Below are 20,584 nucleotides of genomic sequence, written 5' to 3'. Positions count from 1 at the left end.
GAACTCTCGTTTCCCACACTCACACATACACGTTAGTCTGATAACATTAGACCTAGTCCAGCTAATCCAAACCGTCTAATCCAATATCAAACAGTACCATCAGAGCCGTGAGCCAGCGTCTCGCAGCGAGAAAATTCGATCCCGTGAGACGAGCGTCTGCTGAACGAATGCTAACGCGCTCGAAGACAATCTCACGGTGGCAGACAAACTTGGCGATGATTGAAGAAGCCATGAATTATGCATGGACCGCGGTGCATCTGCAAAAACGCGTTTCGCTAATTTGATATGGGAGATGGCCAACATGAATCCTGTGATGACATATTTTCAACCAAACAAGCGGGAACTATAATTGCGTGCTGATGACGGCTGGTACCAGAGCAAGTCGGCAAGCAGTGCTGGGTATAAACGGTGCGAGTAATCACAGAACGGGCTCCGGGCTGTTGTGGCACATAGAACTGGACTGTCAAAGCTCGACATTCTGCGCTTTGCTACCCCCCATCAGGGCGGGCAAGAGAACCCTGAGGGCAGTTAATCACGGAACGTACCTTCTTAATATGTGTTCACAATGGCAAAATCAGAAATGGGGGTAAGCATAGACAGACTTTATTAATCCCGAAGGAAATTAAGGCCTCAGTAGCAAGTTACATAAATCAAAAGTCAAAAGTAATAGTACACACTACAGAGATTCACATTGTACAAACAAGTAGGGCTGCAACTAACAATTATTTTAGTAGTCGACTAATCTGACGATTATTTTTTCGATTAGTCGACTAATCGACGATTATTTATGTCATACCCTCCATCTCTGCCTTAACATAACAAAACTCTGTTATGTCATTTAAGTTCCAATATCAAATTAAAATAATGACCCATGAAACATGAATATGAAACTTAAGCTTGATAGTTGAATTAAATATATTTGAAACATTAATACACAATCACAATAAAAAAATTCAATTTAATAAGAAAGCTTTGGACAGCATTAGAAACTGTTATGTTTCATAAGTTATCACTCTGGAAGTCAAAAAACATTTATAACATGTGGTTGAGAAACATGTGAATGCTGTCTGTGAAGATCTCAGCCATTTGAGGGGTGCATGAACTTCTCTTCTCATCACACTCCATTGCTTAGTGCTATTAATAGAAAGAGCAAACGAGAAAGCTGTATTAATGATCACAAACTGAAGGCTGTGTATCATAGTTTATTACAAATAGTGTACTGGCAATGCCAACTAAACCATAACAGGTTAAATATCTTAACTGAATTATCTGCTGAGCTAACTAGCTATCATTAAGTAGAATGAATGCTCTCATTAACGAGAGCAAAAATATGGAAGACGAGACACGGTAACGTTAGGCTATAATGTTAAATTATATAACGTTACTCATATAAATGACTAATTAACTATTGCACTTAATGCGTTAGCTAGCAAACAAACTTGAAAAATAGCGAACTCTTAGATAGTTTTCCGACAAGTACTCTAGCATTAACAAACATTAACTACGTTGGTTAAAGCACAAAGCGGTGTAAAAACTTACCGGAATAACGCTGCAAGGCGCTTCACCGTGTTGCTGGTGTGAAACCATAACTCTGCGTTGTAGTATCTGTGTTCAGCTCGTTTCTTTGGGTTATTTTGGCTGAAATACTTTAGAAAGTTTCAGTCTCTTTATCTTTGCCTCTCTGTCTTCATAAACTCCCCGCTGCGCCATGGAAGCGATGCTGCGCCCCCTGCAGTCCCTTTAGTGCATTGCAATACTAACGACGCGTCGACAATGAAATTCCACGTCGACAAATTTTTATAGTCAACGTTATCGATTACGTCGACTTATCGTTGCAGCCCTACAAACAAGTATCTGTATAACCACAACAACACTCAGACAACACACTACAACAACTGGACCCGAGGGTACATATGGAGGTGTTATTTCGGTTTACAGCCCTTTTGCAATAAATCCCTTTTATTTATTTATTTATTTGTTTATATATTTATTAGGATTTTAAGGTGATGTTTTACACTGTCCATTCATGACAGCGCAGGTAGTTAAAGGTTACCCATGATTCATCAGTTTAATGTCAAACAGCATCACGGCCACACAGGAAACCCATACAGACACGAGGAGAACATGCAAACTCCAAACAGATGCCTGGGAATTGAACCCTGGACCTTCTTGCTGTGAGGTGACAGCGCTACCCATGGAACCACTGTGCCACCCGGATGCCACTAAAGCGCTTCACCTTTGCAGGAATCAGTACTCCAGGGTAGTGGTAGCTCAGTGGTTAAAGAACTGGACTAGTAATCAAAAGGTCACTAGTTCAAGCGCTACATATACCAGGTTGCCACTGTTCGGCCCTTGAGCAAGGCCCTTAACCCTCATTGGCTTGGATTGTGTACATTCACAATCCTGCACTCGCTTTGGAGGTTTTACATCCTCTACATTAGGCTCTACAACTCCAACATTCAGGGGGCAGCGGGTGATCGCTAAGGACTGAGGGTCCTACATGTAGCCATGTACAGTATGTTGGAGTATATACAAGTATGTGTACTTAAGTATATTCATGCACATACATACGTATGTATGTTGATGTATATTAAGATATGGCTATACAGGCCCAATTCAATGTGAAGTACTCGTTTACATTTGTGGCCGACAACCTTCTGATTACTAGTCCAGTACCTTAACCACTGAGCTGTCACTACCCAGTACTCATCACTTTACTATTTAATTTTTAATCTCCTATTTAATTTGTACCATTCACTGTACACTTGGAACTGCACCTCCCTGCACCTTCATTCAATTTTCCTTCTTTCCTTTTACAGTGTGTACCTTCATTACTATTTAATGCTACTGGGACCCTAATTTCCTAAAGGATCAATAAAGTATCTATCTATCTATCTATCTATCTATCTATCTATCTATCTATCTATCTATCTATCTATCTATCTATCTATCTATCTATCTATCTATCTATCTATCTATCTATCTATCTATCTATCTATCTATCTATCTATCTATCTATCTATCTATCTATCTATCTATCTATCTATCTATCTATCTATCTATCTATCTATCTATCTATCTACTTTCTGGATCTGTTGCGTAATACATTCTACCCTCCGACCCTCACCTCAGAACTCAAGTAGGCCAGCGACGAGGCTCCTCTCTGTACTGACCTGTACCCAGGTAAATGAATTCATGTTTTCAAACAATGCTTGAAGTCTTACAGTTTTACTGAGTACATAAGTGAACACTTACACTCACCTTGAAACAGTAAGTTTGTGAGGCGGGGATTAATTCATACTTGCTTTTAACAGGGATTTAGCTGAATGCTGTTCTTGGACCGCAGCCCATTTGTAGTGAGGAAACGTCTGTGGTGTGGAATACAAAACACTACTTTCAACAGGGCTCGTTTATTGAGAGAATCTGGCTCTATAAAATCAGTATTTCTCCCTTGACTTATTGTTACTGGTGTATTTTTCTTTGTTGATCTATATTTCAACATTAAAAATAACATTTTAATCAACAACACTAATCAATATTTGACCTTAAAATATCTGTACTTATTTTACATTAATATAATTAAGAAATATGAAAAATACATGAATTCCTGTAGAGAAACACAATTTATTAATCCACAGAACACATTTGCACTGCCCCAGAGTCCAGTGGCCATGAAAACCCCGTCGCCCAGTTTATGTGCTGATGTTAATGCCAGAAGTGGTTTGGAACCAGCACCACATGGATCAGCACACGGCGACCCCACTCTGTAATTTTATGTGCCCTGTGGTTAATAAACACTCTCCTGGAGGAAACCCACACAGACACGTGGAGAACATGCAAACTCCACACAGAAAGGACACAGACCGCTCCACCAGGGAATCGAACCCAGGATGTTCTTGCTAAGGCGAGAGTGCTACCCACCGAGTCACCGTGCCGCTCTCCCTGATCATAACAGGACAGTGGTAGCCTAGTTGGTAGAGCTTTGGGCTAGCAGCTGAAAGGTTGAGAGTTCGAATCCCAGCTCTGCCATGCAGGCACTGTTGGGCCCTTGAGCAGGGCCCTTAACCCTCTCTGCTCCAGGGGAGCCGTACGATGGCTGACCCTGCGCTCAGACCCCAGCTTCCAAACAAGCTGGGACATGCGAAGAAAGACATTTGTTGTACTGTACAACTGTATCTGTATATATGACAAATAAAAGCATTCTTCTTCTACTAACATGTACATGTGCATCTTTCTGAACTAGGTTTTGCTGTGCATGTGTTGGTGTTTTCCTACGGTTTCGTCTGATCTGTGTATTTTTAAAGCTTTTAATGTAATGAGCTCTCCAAATTCCTCAAATAACTAAATTTTCTTCTGAAAAATGTACTGGAATGTATTAAAGCTCATATTTTCGTCTATGGTCTCTGTATTATTTATTTCACTGGCCCCACAGAAACCTGTTATGCTTAATGACTGCTTCTGTCATGCCTCAAGGTCTTTGAAATAAATGAATGAAATATTAATCAGAACTTTGGCCACAATTAGAAGTGATGCAGCTTTAATCATGTAAGGACCCTTTGAAAGACCAATCACGGTCCTTTTTCGTAATCACAGTTAATGGCAGGTAATTATTACCATCATGCAATCCGATGGAAGGTTATTTCATTGTTTGATTGCATGAAGCCGCCTTCAGGAGAAACGGTGTGAAGCGTCCTTGTCAAGACCACGGGAGTCTAGACATCAGTGGAAAGTACAGCGGTACCTTGTAACTCGACGTCCCCTAAACTCAAAATCTTTGCAACTTGACGCTTTTCGTCAAGAAATCTGTACCCTTAAACTCCACGTGTGACCGCCACTTGCTCAGCGCTCGGCTTGAACGGTGTGGTAAAACGTTATGAAAGTGTGAATATGAGACGAATCTGCATTATTGCGGAATAAGATCCAGTGTTAAAGCTCCACATGTATCTGTGTTTATCTATGATTTTCCTCCCTGTTTCACTTTTAAACTTGTGTTACAGCTCGAGGTTCTGAGAAATTGTGAGAATCAGAATCAGCTTCTCCCAGAGTCTAAAACGCTTATCGTTAAAAAAGCTTAACGTGGTTCAGTACAATAAGTTACGTTAAGCTTTGTGTGCCGCCACACTTTATAGGAAATAACGGCACAGCAGCACAAAAGCAATTTTGCTGTTTCTCATGTGAATGTGCCGGTGCTGAACGGAATACGGTATTCCAAGATCAAGCATCTCCACGACTAAGAAGCATAAGGAAATAATAAAGAAGTAAAGATAAAGTTTAGCTTTTATTGTATTTTTTATTGATTTTTAATTGTATTTCAGTTTTATTTTTTATTATATTTGTGTTATTTTCAATGTAAAAGTGTCAAAAACAACCTCATTATTTTACATTATTTTACATTTTACATTACATATTTTAAAATGTATGCAGTTCCACAGGACCATGGAACGCATCAACAGGTTCCCCAAACATCCTTATAGGAAAAGTACCTTAAAACTCAACACCTTTTAAACTCATTGCCACTTTCAGAACCAACTAACGTTGAGTTTCAAGGTACCGCTGTACACTCGAGATGGTTACAAGAAAATCTCCTGAGACCGAGAAGGGAATGAAAAGTCAAAAGGGAAAAGCTGGTATTTGAATCGGTTGCACTGGTTGTACCAAACACCAGACTTGTTTCTGTAGCCGAGCGGACGCTCAATCGCTCGATTAGCCCAGCGCCGCTTCTAGCGGGCCACTTGATGAAGAAATGTGTCAAGCATGCGCAGGCTTCTCTTAACCAAGATTAATTGCAAACAATCCGCGATGCCCGGTGGAACACTGAACAGGGAAGGCTGCAGATCCCATTATGCGATAGCAAGCAGAAGAATCAGCCCAATCAAGCCCCCTCGGCAATCTGAAGCTGGGAAGAGACGTGGGTTTGTGAGACGCCGCTCACTTCCGGTCGCACTTGGATCCGTCTAAGAGAGGAGAGCGGAATTTGTGGACGTTAATCTGTTACGGCGGCGGCTCTTCAGCTTTTATCCGATTTTCTTTCTTCTTCCGACTGGAGAAAGACTAAAGAGAGGCGATGGGAGGGGGAGGAAGTGGGTACACTCGTGTGCGTCTCTGCAAACGCTGGCCGGTTGCATATTTCACGCTCGTTCTGTAAAGTGCGCCGGGGCGAATCTTTAATGACCTGCAGGATTTGGTGTGCAGCGGGAAGAAAGTTCAACAGGATTTATGGTGGCGCGATGTTGAAATAACAAGGCGAGCTTGTTTCCGAGCCCGACCCTAGCGGGCCGAGCGTGATTCTGCATTTTTGTCTTACCCGGTCTCGTCGGCGGTGCAATTAGGATGGCGAGCGCCAGCGTGCTCTCTGAATCCCGGCTGCCCTCGGCGCTCAATTCACTCACCTTTTAATGCATCCGGCATCCGGCGACGCGTGACTGCAAATTAGGGAGGAGTAAATAAAGCTGCAACGCGGACAAACAGGAAGGTTAGCGCTCGGCTTGAGGTAATTACAAAGTGGCCTGTCGGAATATTTGAGGGGGGAGATTACTCACAGAGGAGAAATTAAGTTAGCACTTGTAGCCTGGACCATAGCACATGATATTTGCCTGCGTCCTTTTTTTAAACCGTTAACTAGAAACAAGGGTTTAAAGGGGATTAGCCGTGTCTGGCTATTTTAATAGTGTTGGCAACACAAACAACGCATCTTACTTTATCTGGTCTTACTGTGACTTACAAGATGGGACATAAAGCCTCCATGAGCGGGTGTTCGCATACAAGTTTATATTTTTTATTTATTTAATGTTTTTAATGCATTTTCTCCCTTTTTTCCCCAATTTTTAGCGTGTCCCATTTTTACCCATTTGCGTCTACTGGTGCTGACCCCCGCCCCGATTGTGGAGAGCGAACTGACACACGCCCCCTCCGACACGTGTGCAGTAGCTGACTGCATCTTTTCACCTGCACGAGGCGAGTTCATATGCCGATCAGCCTTGTGCACGGAGAGCCACACCCTGATCAGCATTATTCCTTGGGTGTGTTCGAAAAGCTAGTGCTCTCTCTCTACATAGACGCATTTTACGTCATCCTGTGCTGCGCTCCCGATAAGGAGGCTGTTCGAAATCCTAGATGCCTTAAAATCCTCACTACTGAGGCATCTTAATATTTCAATGTTATTTTGGCTCAAGAACGAGTGAGCATCCGACGCTGCCTTAGTGATCAAGGCAAACCCAGAATTCATTGCGGGTCGGGTGCTCTTCTCTCACAGAAAAATAAACATGGCTGACGGGGCGGAGAAACGAATGGAGTTATTTTCAAACGTAAATAAAATATTACTGATTTTTAACTTGTATAAACTTGTACCGAGTGTTTTTATTTGCAAGTTCGGGCTTGTCAGGAAATGTAACCGTTATCGGTACATGAAGGGAGGCTATATTGACATGTTAGCGTGCTGTGCTACCTCAATCCATTGGTTTTAATGGCAAGATGCTAAACGCGAAACCCGATGGAAGCGCTATCTGAGTAGCGCGTTCGAATAACCTGACTTATAAATCATTGACTTATTAGAATCCTCTCTACTGAGGCAGCCGCCTATGTAGACAGTAAGACAGCAAGGCAGCTCACTAGGTTTTCGAACACACCCCTTGACTCTGTGAAGACACCATCAATCAGCCAGCGGAGGTCCCTATCCGGCTCCCTACATGGATGAACAATAGCCAGTCGTTATTCATGTGGCCGCCCAGCCCATTTAGCAGACCCCCTTATCCAAAGCGACTTACATTACAGTTTCGGTATACAGTCTAAGCAATTATGGGTTAAGGGCCTTGCTCAAGGGCCCAACAGTGGAAACCTGGCTGCGGTGGAGCTTGAACTAGCAACCTTCTTATTACTAGTCCAGTAGCTAAATCACTAGGCTACAAATGTTTTATCCTGTTCTACAGTATTATTGTTAATTAATCGCCAAAGCTATTTCCAAAAAACCTAAAAGTGGGCCGAAGACACTACGGTATCAGTTTCACGCTCACACTAGACTTTATTTCCCAGTATGCCTTGCGATACCAGAAACAAGCAACTAGTGTGCCACCCTAAACAGTGTGCCAATAGTCCACTTCTCATATCAGACATTTATTTTTAAAAAAAATTTTTAAACTACTGTACATAAGCCACATATGCACGGTGGCTCGGTGGGTAGCACTGTCGCCTCACAGCAAGAAGGTCCTGGGTTCGATCCCCAGGTGGGGCGGTCCGGGTCCTTTCTGTGTGGAGTTTGCATGTTCTCCCCGTGTCTGCGTGGGTTTCCTCCGGGAGCTCCGGTTTCCTCCCACAGTCCAAAAACATGCAGTCAGGTTAATTGGAGACACTGAATTGCCCTATAGGTGAGTGGGTGTGTGTGTGTGATGAACTGGTGCCCCGTCCAGGGTGTTACTGTGTTCCTTGCGCCCATTGAAAAGCTGGTAAAGGCTCCGGCACCCCCCTGCAACACTGATTGCATAAGCGGTTAAGAAAGTGAGTGTGTGACTGTACGTACTGTATAAGCTACACTGTACAACATCCACAGTTCAGCTTTCTTTTGATTAAAAAAAAAAACAGTGCAAGGGAGTCTGGGATACGCCGTCTACCTCACACTATTCTGCTGTTATTAAGTATTTTATGTATGTGGTCGTTACTTTTCAATGATGATCTCAAACAGCCTTTTCTGTGTCCAAATAAAAGGACTTTAAATGTATATGTATAGAATTACTCAGTAAGACTTAAAGATGAGAAGTTGTGCATTGTGGGTGGTGTATAGACTGATTACTCTGCCAGTCCTCGATCTGTCAGATCAAGGTGAGCTGTGGCGCCACTGAAGCTGTCTCATGTGAAATATCTTCAAGGACTCCATTTATTTCTTTGATAACAGATTCTCTAAAGTTAAACCTACAAGAGAAGTTTGTTAGTGAATGCACTTCCAGTGAATATAAGCACTTTACGTGGCATCTTTTCTGGCTTTTTCTCACTACTGCAGTGACACTGACATGGTGGTGGTGTGTTAGTGTGTGTTGTGCTGGTATGAGTGGATCAGGCACAGCAGCGCTGCTGGAGTTTTTAAACACCTCACCGTCACTGCTAGACTGAGAATAGTCCACCAACCAAAAATATCCAGCCAACAGCGCCCCGTGGGCAGCGTCCTGTGACCACTGATGAAGGTCTAGAAGATGACCGACTCAAACAGCAGCAATAGATGAGCGATCGTCTCTGACTTTACATCTACAAGGTGGACCGACTAGGTAGGAGTGTCTAATAGAGTGGACAGTGAGTGGACACGGTATTTAAAATCCACTCATACCAGCACAACACACACTAACACACCACCACCATGTCAGTGTCACTGCAGTGCTGAGAATCATCCACCACCCAAATAATACCTGCTCTGTGGGGGTCCTGTGGGGGTCCTGACCTTTGAAGAACAGGGTGAAAACAGGCTAAAAAAGTATGTAGAGAAACAGATGGACTACAGTTAGTAATTGTAGAACTACAAAGTGCTTCTATATGGTAAGTGGAGCTGATAAAATGGACAGTGGTTTTAATGTTATGGATGATGGGTGTATGTTGTGTAGTAATGTGAGATTTGGGACACAGCCAATCAAACTAGTCCAGCTAGCAACTTAACATACTTACAGTTCCTTCTGTTTCTCTTCTACTTCTACTGCAGCGACTTGTTAAACAGTCAATCGGAGGTCTATCCCGCCTGTCCCAGGAGTCTATCCAACACCCAAGAGCATCCGGTGATCGACAGTCAGCTTGGTGTGTGTAGAAACAGTCAGTGACTCGAGGGGTACTTCATTTGGAGGATGCCTGAAGACCCCTCAGAAGAGATTTCCCAGTTGTACCATGAAGAACCGTGTGGCTCAGTTCCAGCGCTGAAAGCATTTGTCAGCGCAGCTAAAGGTTTTCGCCTGGCTGTCCGGAGATTACTGATTAATTACAGCTTGTGCGGCGAGGTAGAGGGGTACCAAAGCAATCTGCTCGAACCTTGAACAGACCGACTTCTGTGAAGGTACTGAGGTGAGGTGCATTAATAAAACACGCCGGGTTCGGGGCCAGTAGTTCCAGCATCTGATCGGCCATGAGGGAGATGGGTGGCATGAAGTTCATCACATTCCCTGAGGTGCTTTGGACAAGTTCGGAGGTTTAGAGGACAGGCATCCAAGCCAGCACCCTCAAGCAGCTCCAGAATTAGCACTGATGATTATACTTGTATGTTAGTAACCCCTGCAGCTCCAGACAAAGCGCTGGTCTCTAATGTCATATCTGAGCTTAGCTATTAAAATCAGGGCGGAGAAAAACCTCGTGACCTGACCTGTATCTTTAGCTGAAATTAAAAAATGCAGGGCAAAAATGATCGAGAGCAGAGTAAGGGGGCTGAATAAGCTCATGCAGGAGATGAACTGGTCTTCAAGCCTCACAGCGCCACATATTTATTTATTTATTAGGATTTTAATGTGACGTTTTACACTTTGGTTACATTCATGACAGAACAGGTAGTTACTGAATACACACCATTCATCAGTTCAAGTTTTTAATGTCACACACAGACATGGACTATTTCATTTACATTTTTGGCATTTAGCAGATGCTGTCTAAGCAATTGAGGGTTAAGGGCCTTTCTCAAGAGCCCAACAGTGGCAACCCGGCTGTGGTGGGGCTTAAACCAGCAACCTTTCGATTACTAGTCCAGTACCTTAACCACTAGGCTACAACTTCCCTATTCACCTCACTTGCTCATCTTTGGACTGTGGGAGGAAACGGGGAGAACATGCAAACTCCACACAGAAAGGACCCGGACCGCTCCACCTGGGAATCGAACCCGAGACCTTTTTCTGTGAGGCGACAGTGCTACCCACCGAGCCACTGTGCCGCCCCCTCACCTATACAGCTTTCAGCATATGTGTTCCACACCCATTCCTTTCTCAACGTACATCAAAGTGCCTTCTCCATCTCAGCCATGCCACTCCGTGACCCAGGACCCATAAACACACTCGATCAGTTAAGCTACAGAAAGTCACGGGCGTTTTGATTCGAGTTAGGGGTCAACGATCAGGCTAATACATCGGCAGAAACTTATCGGCCGTCGGCCCATTGAACACAGACTCGCTGCGGGGTAAAGACCTCAGTCTCAGCTAGTATGAGCTCTTACACAATAAATCTACAGTTCCTTGATCAGCCTCTTGCTGAAAACCTCTCGCACCTTGTTGACAGGCCAGTGCTGGAAAGCAGAAGGAAGTGCAACACTGCCACCATGTGAGATCTATTGGAACTAACCGACATGAGTAAAGGAAGAAATTATGAAACCTGTAGCAGTGAGCGGCGAGCAGCGAGGCATTTTTCATACCCGGAGAAGCATGATCACAGGCACGAAGAAATCTTCTTTTGGCTCTTACATCAGCAGTCATACTCAGGAGGAGGTAAAGCGAGGGAAAGAGATGGAGAGCTAAATTATGACTGACCCCTTTCGGTTTCTTTTAGATCTGCTGCTGAGGCGATAGGACGGCGGCGAGACCGAACCTCGGCTCGACAAAAGGCCGCCTGCTGGACATCGGTTAGAACATCTAACCCTAACCCCCCCCCCATGTTCAATTCATAGCTACAAGCTTATAATGTTCACACAGCCTCTCTTGATAAAATGGAAAATTTGAATACAAAGATCTTGCATTTTAAAGCTCCGATTAGGGCAGTACATTCGATATACCAGTTTTGATTTCTCATATGGTATGGACTTTTCATATACTGCCATACCGTAGCATAGTTAAAACAACAGCTGTAGGCTACAATAGGCAGCAGATCATATAATATTGTTCGCCACTAAAAGCGCTTTGGAGTGCTGTGCAAATTAAGTAGTTAGTTAGTTAGCGTTGGGTTTCATCAACATGGTGAAATAAAAAAACAAAAACAGGTGGAGGATGAAGAGAGGGAGACCAAATATGCACCGGAAGAACCTGCCAAAGAAATGAGGCGTCGGCAGTTTAGAACAGACTAAAACTCTCCATACTGCACGGTTTGTCGAGCCACGGCTGTTACAAACAACGACATTACGAACGCAGTAATGATCCACATACGCAAGAACACGATTCTTCTACAGACAGTCGAGAGAGAAGCTTTCAGTGCAATAATTAAAACTCTGGATTCCAGGTTTGTCTTACGGGGCGAAAATACTTCAGGTCAGTCGCTAAACAAACGTTATAAGCGAACTGGAAGCGGAGATGTTTAAAGTCGTCCACTTTTCAAACGTGGTTTTATTTGTTAAAGGGAGAGCTGAGGGTAATTACATAATACTTAAATATTACATAAACAATAAATATTGTATTTATTGCAACTGTTTCACTGATTCCATCATATATTGGGTCATTTTGTGGGGCCAAGCAAAGCCTACAGTTCTCAAAATCTTTATTATATGCTGACATTAAAATGTTTTATATTATATGTACTTATGACAGTAGAATCAGCCACAGACATGTAAAATGTCCCAGTCATACCCAAAATAAAACATACCGTGATATACCGTAAAACTGACTGTCATCACCACACGTGGGACCAGGAACCAGACCATCTTTGTGTGGTATATGCAGCATCTAACGTCATGAGATAACAAGCCTCAGTAAACTTGCGTCCCTGGACGACCATCTCAAACTTGGCCTTTGGTCTCTTTGCAGCTTCAAGGCTGTTGCTTGTTAGCAGATCTGGCCGTTGTTCAGCCAGACAAGCTCTAATGAACAGTCTGAATCAAGCAAGTTGTTTTCTGGACTCCAAGGGTTAGGAATTGACCTCTATTGCAGACAGAACATGCTAAACTGAATCACAATGGCTATTAAACAAAGCTAGGGCATCCTAACGACCGAGCTACTCGGGCTAAATCCAGGACTACAAGCACTATAGGCGATAATGGCATGTTAGAAATACACGGCTTTGTTATCCAATTAAAATCCTCAGAATAATTCCCATTAAATTGCCCAGAACTAGAGAAGTTAAAAAGAGAATTAAACGGCCATGAATGTTTATATTTAATGATTTAATTGCGAAATTTAATTAGAGCGCCGGTGTAAAGCAGGAGGGTCAAATCCGTTTATTTATCCGGTCGTTACCTTCATCGAAGTCGGCATCATCGTCTGTGTGCTGAGGGAAAGGAAAGCAGTTGGTGATCTCCAGCCGGTCATCCACCACCAGTCCCAAAAGGACACCCTGCACCACCTCGCTGCCCTGGCCCTCCTCCTGGTAGTGCTTTATGATCTTTAGCACCACCTGCCAGACACAAGGACAATCAGATTGATGGTGTCGGAAAATCAGTCTGTGTTTCTGACAGGAGGATTTAAGTAGAGGACAAATAGTCATGAAGGTTCTGGAGAGAGAGTGAGGTTGTGGATATTTTATTAGATATGTAAATGCAGCCAAATAGCCCAAATGAATACATTAATAATTAATAAATTACATTATATGCCTATAATTTAGCAAAAACAGAGTGTAAGAAATGTTCTATTCTGTTCCACCATGACGAAGGGACTGTCTGAAATCGTAGTGAGCTGCCATGCTGCCTACTGCCTACCTGATCAGCTCCCTAAGTAGAGAGGATTCTAATAAGACATCAAACTCATAAGGCATAAGGCATTTAGATGTGCCCTCTTCTCAGAAGCACCTGTAGGAGGTAAAATGCATCTGTGTAGGGTTGACAAGATTGAAGTGGAGAAACTCCAATCACAGTTTTCCAGCAATCTACAGTCCAGTGATGGAAGTGCTTCGTCCTTTGTACCTGTAGCTTAATTATTCAGACAACACAGCTCCAGACACCAAGCATACAATCCTCAAATGCTCTGTGTCATCCTTAATTAATCCCCTGGCTTTATCTGCAATATGTTCCGAGCCACGAAGCATGAAATGCTGTATCAGGACATGGTATACAGCAGCAGGTACTGTATTTCTCAGGGTGGCAGTCAACGTGAATGTCGATAACTGTTTATAGACCCACTAAACCACCTCAAAATTTAGCAGCTTTATCTTCAGTGTTTGCTACAGCATTCTTTCCCACTGTGATGTCCTTGTTTCCACCAAATAAACACAACTCTGCACTAGGGATGCATCGATACCATTTTTTCCCAACCGAGTACAGTACAAGTACATGTATTTTTGTACTTGCCGATACCGATACCAATACCTATTTAGAATACCGTTTTTTTTAAACAAAAACACACGTGAGAAGTGACGAGGGGTTTAATGATACCACGTCCAAAAATGCACATCAACAAGTAGCGAGTGATCAAAGTGTTTGTGCGCTGATGTGATGAAATCAAGGAGGAAAAATAAATGAATCTGAGTGGATTTGGCAACACGAGCAGCATGGATTGTTCTGTAGTGAGTTGGAGGTTAATAAATATTTTTGCAATGTTGGTGTTTTGTTGTTGTTTTGTAGAGAACGATAAGGTCAGAAATACTGTAAAACGTGTGTGTGTGCTGATGTATTCTGAGATAAACTATATTATCCCCCTGTCCCACCTGTTCACACTCCTCTCCTGCGTTTCCCCTCACACCGTATCCTGCGTTCTCATTGGCTGTTCGACATGTCACTCCTTCCCAGTCGCACATCTCAGATCAGATATCTGACGTGCTAGAAAACTCGATCCGGTCGGCTCGAGTTGTTGGATAGTTCACACTTAGCGATCGAGAGCCGAGTTTTGATCGCGAGTGAACGCCGAGTTGCTCCCGAGCCGGCAAATCTAACCAGTCGCCGAGCAAAAATCGTGTAGTGTGAACCAGGCAAAACGCAGCAACGTGCACTAGGCACACGGTATCGGATGTTTAGTATCGGAGCCTCGTTTGCGAGTATGAGTACAAGTTAATGAGCGCGGTATCGGGCAAATACCCGATACCAGTATCGTTACTCATGCATCTCTACTCTGCACTAACAGTTCTTCTGCAGACACGTCGGAGTCTAGCCAACAAACCATAACCAAGTTTGGTGTGCAGCCTATAGTCACTAAAAAAATGCACCATTACTGTGTTCCAGGAGCATAATGCATGTCCAGCTCCAACAAAAGACACAAGCAACACCCTTCACATCAGAGTTAGTCAACCCTAAACATATGGCTCTCATAAAAACCTCAAAAAACCTTCAAACTAACATTAACAGCCTTTTCAGTATCAGTCAGCCAAAGCTTTAATTGCCACATTCTGGTTCTGCTATGAAGCAGATGTGACGGCACAACAGCCAGCCAGTCACCCAAACTGTTAAATTAACTACCAAGCTATGATTAAGAGAAAATGCCGGATGGCCAGATTATAGAATAATGACAGGAACCCAGCTCAGAACCAGCTCTTTTTGTTGTTTATTAGGATTTTAACATCATGTTTTACAATTTGGTTACATTCATGACAGGAACAGTAGTTACTCATTACACAAGGTTCATCAGTTCACAAGTTTAATATCAAAGTCATGGACAATTTAGCATCTCCAATTCACCTCACTTGCACAGAGCACCCGGAATAAACCCACACAGACACGGGGAGAACATGCAAACTCCACACAGAGAGGACCCAGACCGCCCCACCTGGGGATCGAACCCAGGACCTTCTTGCTGTGAGGCGACACTTAGCCACCGTGCCTCCCGAACCAGCTCTTATTAAGATAGTCAGAACTACCACTTACAGCAGCACCAGTTTGAGCAATGCCCAGGATCGAAGTTGATTTGAAAGCCTGCAGCTTTCTCTCTGTAATCCCAGAACAGCCAGGACGTGAGGTCAGTCAGGGATAGAGAGGAAAGGTCAGCACCCCTGTAATGCAATGCAGCCCAAAAAAAGTTGGCCCTCGGCAGGATTTGAGAATTTGCAGGGTTAAGTGTGTAAGACTTTGGTCCAACATCTGTTGTTCCATACTGTATATTATGAATGGGCGTCTCTTATGGAATATGGGATCAAACTTAGCATTATACCAAGTTCTATGTACAGTTGAGTTTTAAAATATTTGGCTTCTTTAACAGCACCCATTACAAAGTCTTCTGCCAAGGTCTAAAAAAAAACAAAAAACTGACCTAAGGCTAACAGAAAATAAGTCTTGCTACCGTGGGAATTAGAAAGCGTTTGGTTATTTTAAGTAGTCTTCACTTTTAGTCTTAGTAACGCCGTGTGTAGGGCGAAAGTAAAGCAACACAAGCAGGGTCGGCACTTCTCTCACTGCCCCCCTAAGCAACGCAGTCCAGAAGCGGGGCTGCATGTCAGTGTGAAGATGGATTACCTGGCAGCCCAGGGTGTTCCTTATTTCCAGTTCTGAAAGTTGGCAACCCTGGTTGGAGCAGCTAGCACCTAAAATAAAATGCTGATGACTGAATTAAATTGTCAGTGTGAAGGCTTTACTTAATTTTATGATTAATGGTAAAGCTGGTCTCTCTCCATGTTCTTAAGTTATTTGTGAGGGCAAACTGACAGATGACTTAAGATGTTAATTACTTATGCTTTAATTTACCCATTAAACGGGTCATCATCGCAACAATTGCCCCCCACCCCCTGGATGAAGGCGTCTATAAATAAGGTACTACATCTGCTAAAAATCAACATTTTTAAAATAACGTTCACATACCATAATTGTTTTATTCTTGTTAAAAGATGTGTGTTTCTTGTACATGACTTGAAAACCAAAAACATGTCATTTTAGGGGCGCCCAAACCTTCACGTACTTTCCAATTACACATTCTTACTGGGCATCTAACACTTGAAATATATAGAACTCTAAATGTGTAGTTGTAATAAACCTTTAATAACCATCATCAAAAGAGATACAAAATGTGTCTGCATAATTGATCAAGAACACCAATTCTTTTTTTTAAAATAAACCTTTACACTCTTACTTGTGACAGTTACCATAAAAAGGTAAAAGCGTACACAGCTACTCTAAAACCTATGCGAGTAAAACCATAATCATAAAACAGGAACAATTTGTGTAATAAAGAAGTGAGCCTCGCTGTCGTAGAGTAAAATCTCGGCATGATCAAGTGGACTTGATACAAATGCGTACAAAATTGGTCCGAAACGAGCCCCAGAACAGGTACAAAAAAATGAGAAACAGTAAAAAGTTAAATACAAGCTGAATAAAAACAGAGCAACACGTGTCTATACAATGTGGAAGCGCGGTCCTGGCGTGGCGACGACGTCGCTGTAGGGCTGGACTTGGGACAGATCGATGGCTTGCTGTTTCTTCAGGACCAGTAAGCTGTAGAACTTGGCTGCAGCTTGCTTCTTGTTGTTGTTCCTGCACAGTTCCAGCAAGCTGATGGACTGAGCTCCGGTCTTAGCCACCACACGCTAAAAAGCAACATTTAACCAGTAAGACTTCTTTTAAAAAGCCTTAACATTGTTGAACTAAAAGTAAAACACTACTTGTTTATTCATAATTGCTCATAAAGGACCTACATGCTCTTTTTGCACCAAACAACTTGTAAAAGATAATTTAGCACTTCACAACGTTCCTACCCCCCCCCTTGATCTCCCAATCTAGTCATTTCCAACCCCTCACTTGTGAATCTGCTGCCCCTAGATTCTGCTGGACCACCACAAGCCTCCGACATCATCTTTCTACCGCCGCTAATCATCACCTGCTAAGTGTTGGGTTCCCACGTAAGTCTGAACTGCACACAGAGAGCCACGCTAAACCATGCGACTCCCAAGCACTCGCGCAGGGAGCCGAACCTCAGAGATCGCAGATCTCTGACCTTTAGCTGACCTTCCCTCCCTTAAACACAACTGTGTTTTTATGCAGAATGCCCTTCCTGATATAACCCCATTACTTTATATTAAGCATTGGGACCAGCACCTCCCTCCTCAGACATAGCCAGTAATGTCTGTGTAGGCGTACAGACGCGGCACAGCTGAGTTTCGAACCCAGATATCTCTCTTGGTATTCTACTAGTGTAGAAGTGTCCATGCAGAACTGGCATTAATAAATTGCTTTAACAGACAAAACCTCTTAGCTTGTAATGAAAGTCATCGGTCGTAAATGGTCAACTGCTGTAGGAACCATACCTGAAGTCCATGCAGCATCTGCTGGGTTCTCTTGTTCCACCTCCTCTCCTCTTGGTCCTGGTCTCCACCTTGTCCGTCTCCCTCCTATTTATTTCCAACAGTTAAAAATCGTTACTGAATCGTCATACAGACAACTGATGACACATTAAGACAGAACAAATTTTATACATCTTCCTGGCTGGTGCTGTTTATAAGAGTACCAGTATTTATGTGGACAGGCCCTAAAGGCAGGCAGCTCTTACCTCTTCGTCCTCGCTGTCGTCCTTGTCTTTGCTCTTCTCTCCCAGCAGGTCGAACTCTGGTACTATTCTGGAGAGACTGTTCAGCTCTTCAGGTGGCAGATCCACCTGTGGCATGTCGAGTTGCTGGGACAGCACGGACGGCTCCATGGGAGGCACAGACTGGTCCAGTATACTCATCGTCTATACACAAACACATTGTACATTTTTATTACACGGCAAATACTCTGCATTTCCATGCAGATTGTTGGATATTTCCTTTATTTTGACGGCCCCCAGGTTAAGGAAGGCTGCACTAGTCAGCCAAACAGAGCTTAGTGCAGACAGGCAATGTTTATTTCATTTCATTTCTTAAAAATGATTAAATGGCCATATCGGTCGTTATCATCACTTTGGAAATAACACGAATATAAGTAAGCCAAATATTAGTGCGAGTATAAATAAGGACACCTAAACATGTACATTTAAAATGAGGTGTGCAGACTTACAGGCAGTGCAGCTTCAGGCTCGTGGACGTCATCAGATTTGCGCTTGACTCCACGCTGCCTTGAGGGAGGAGGCATGAGAGTCTCATCCAGGGCAGTTCGACTACCCTCCATAGACGAGGCCTGTAGAAAGCTGGGCTCCTCCACAATAGTCTGATCTGGAAGAAAATACATAGACAAACTAATGTTAAATGCAAAGCTTTGGTTTTTTTTTTTAAAAGACGAATAATAATAACTGTATTCCACTTTTTCTAATATGTAAGGCTGGAGCTAGGGCTGGGCGATTTTCACGATTAATTTGGTTAATTCGAATGAACGTTGTCACCCGATGTTAGAATGTGACAATCGCGATTGTTTACATACTTTAGATTTTAATTAAAATACCAACATGTCACGAAGCAGAAACTGACCAGACGCTCGCGGAATATAAATCAGGGAAAGTTTAATATAAAAAGGGCGAAAAGTGTACAAAATCAGGTAGAGTCAAAAACAAGCGAAAACCAAAACAGTAAACGGAAGACAACAAGGATTATACACGGTAACGGTTAGATTCAGTAATAAAGAGCGCAAACACGATCGGCAAAACAAGACACAAACAGAAGAGTTTAATTAAGATTCACTAAATCAAACAACGCTGAACTGAACAGATTTTACAGCCTGTAATTTTACTTTTACTTAAGTAAGTTTTGTACTAAGAATTGTAATCCGCTACATTTTAAATCACATCCGTTACTGAGTAAAAAAAATCGCGTCTGGGAAACTGCTGCAGTGAATTCTGCGATAGGGAGTCGGATCTTTTGTCTCGGTTCCTTTTAAAGAGCCGTATGTATGTAACGACTCCCAAATGCGCAAATCGGTTCCTTTATTTTGGCTTAAAGGGCCGTTCAATAGAATCGAATCATTCTACGACACATAATAGTGGTTAACACAGTTTGAAAGTTTTATGGGACTAAAATGACACATTACACATCCTTACATGTTTAAAATGTTGTATCCACCCCCCAAAATCACAAGAGGACAAAATCAAAGCTGAGCTGAGTGATCACTTGATGCCCCCCCAATGTAGATACTGACTCACTCAGTGGTGGAAACAGCACAGTACAGTACAGGCTCGTGTTCCTGTTAAGAAACCTGTAAAGAACTTTTTGTAGTTTTTTTTCTAATGTAAGGAGGTTCTGCTGAACATTATTTAAAATAAAAGGTTTTTTTGAGCTATTCTTAGATATAGATAGATAAGGATATAGATCATTTAGATCTATTTTGTTTTAATTATTGTTAATTATTGTGATCTCGTTATTGTTATAAAGTTTGAGTCCCTTAAAAGGATAATTATAGGTGGTGCTGTTACTATTTTTGCACTTCTGCAGCCTTTAATTACAATGCAAAAAAAAGAAATTTGAGTCTTATTTTAATTGCATTATACAAGAACAAAATCGAAATCGTAATCGGGTATAATTTAAAAATAATCGAGATTTTTTTTTTTTTTTGCAAAATCGCCCAGCCCTAGCTGGAGCGACACATAATTTTTAATTGGCTTTTCATGTCATCGATTTATGATGCTGGAGAAATCAAATGAATTCTGGAAATGTCAAGTATTCAGGGTTCGTTCAACATCTAATTAAAAGCGTCCGTTATCTCAGGTCCTACTCACCGATGACATCGGTTCTGTGGCCGAGCTGCTCCTCACGCGGAACCTCGGGGTTTTCCAACTCCTTGAGGAACTCTTCGAGACTGTCGGCCTCGCCACCCTTCTTCCTCTTCCTCAGCTCATCTGGCACCAGCGGCGTCAGGCAGCGTGTGAACACCTGATGCACACAGACACGGAGCGAAAACGGTTAC

At 42.7% G+C, this 20,584-nt stretch overlaps 1 protein-coding gene across 1 annotated transcript in view; it reads right to left on the bottom strand.

The window, feature by feature from the left end:
- Positions 1–20,584, bottom strand: part of rad21a (RAD21 cohesin complex component a) — a 70,540-nt gene that overhangs the window by 28,786 nt on the left and 21,170 nt on the right. Inside the window, 5 exon segments of the mRNA XM_062985486.1 lie at positions 13,104–13,260; positions 18,022–18,105; positions 18,264–18,443; positions 18,749–18,903; positions 20,397–20,550. Of these exon segments, the coding sequence (XP_062841556.1) occupies positions 13,104–13,260; positions 18,022–18,105; positions 18,264–18,443; positions 18,749–18,903; positions 20,397–20,550 (730 nt within the window).

Source organism: Trichomycterus rosablanca, chromosome 23 (assembly GCF_030014385.1).
Source record: "Trichomycterus rosablanca isolate fTriRos1 chromosome 23, fTriRos1.hap1, whole genome shotgun sequence".
NCBI lineage: Eukaryota > Metazoa > Chordata > Actinopteri > Siluriformes > Trichomycteridae > Trichomycterus > Trichomycterus rosablanca.
This window is presented reverse-complemented; position numbering and strand designations above follow the sequence as displayed.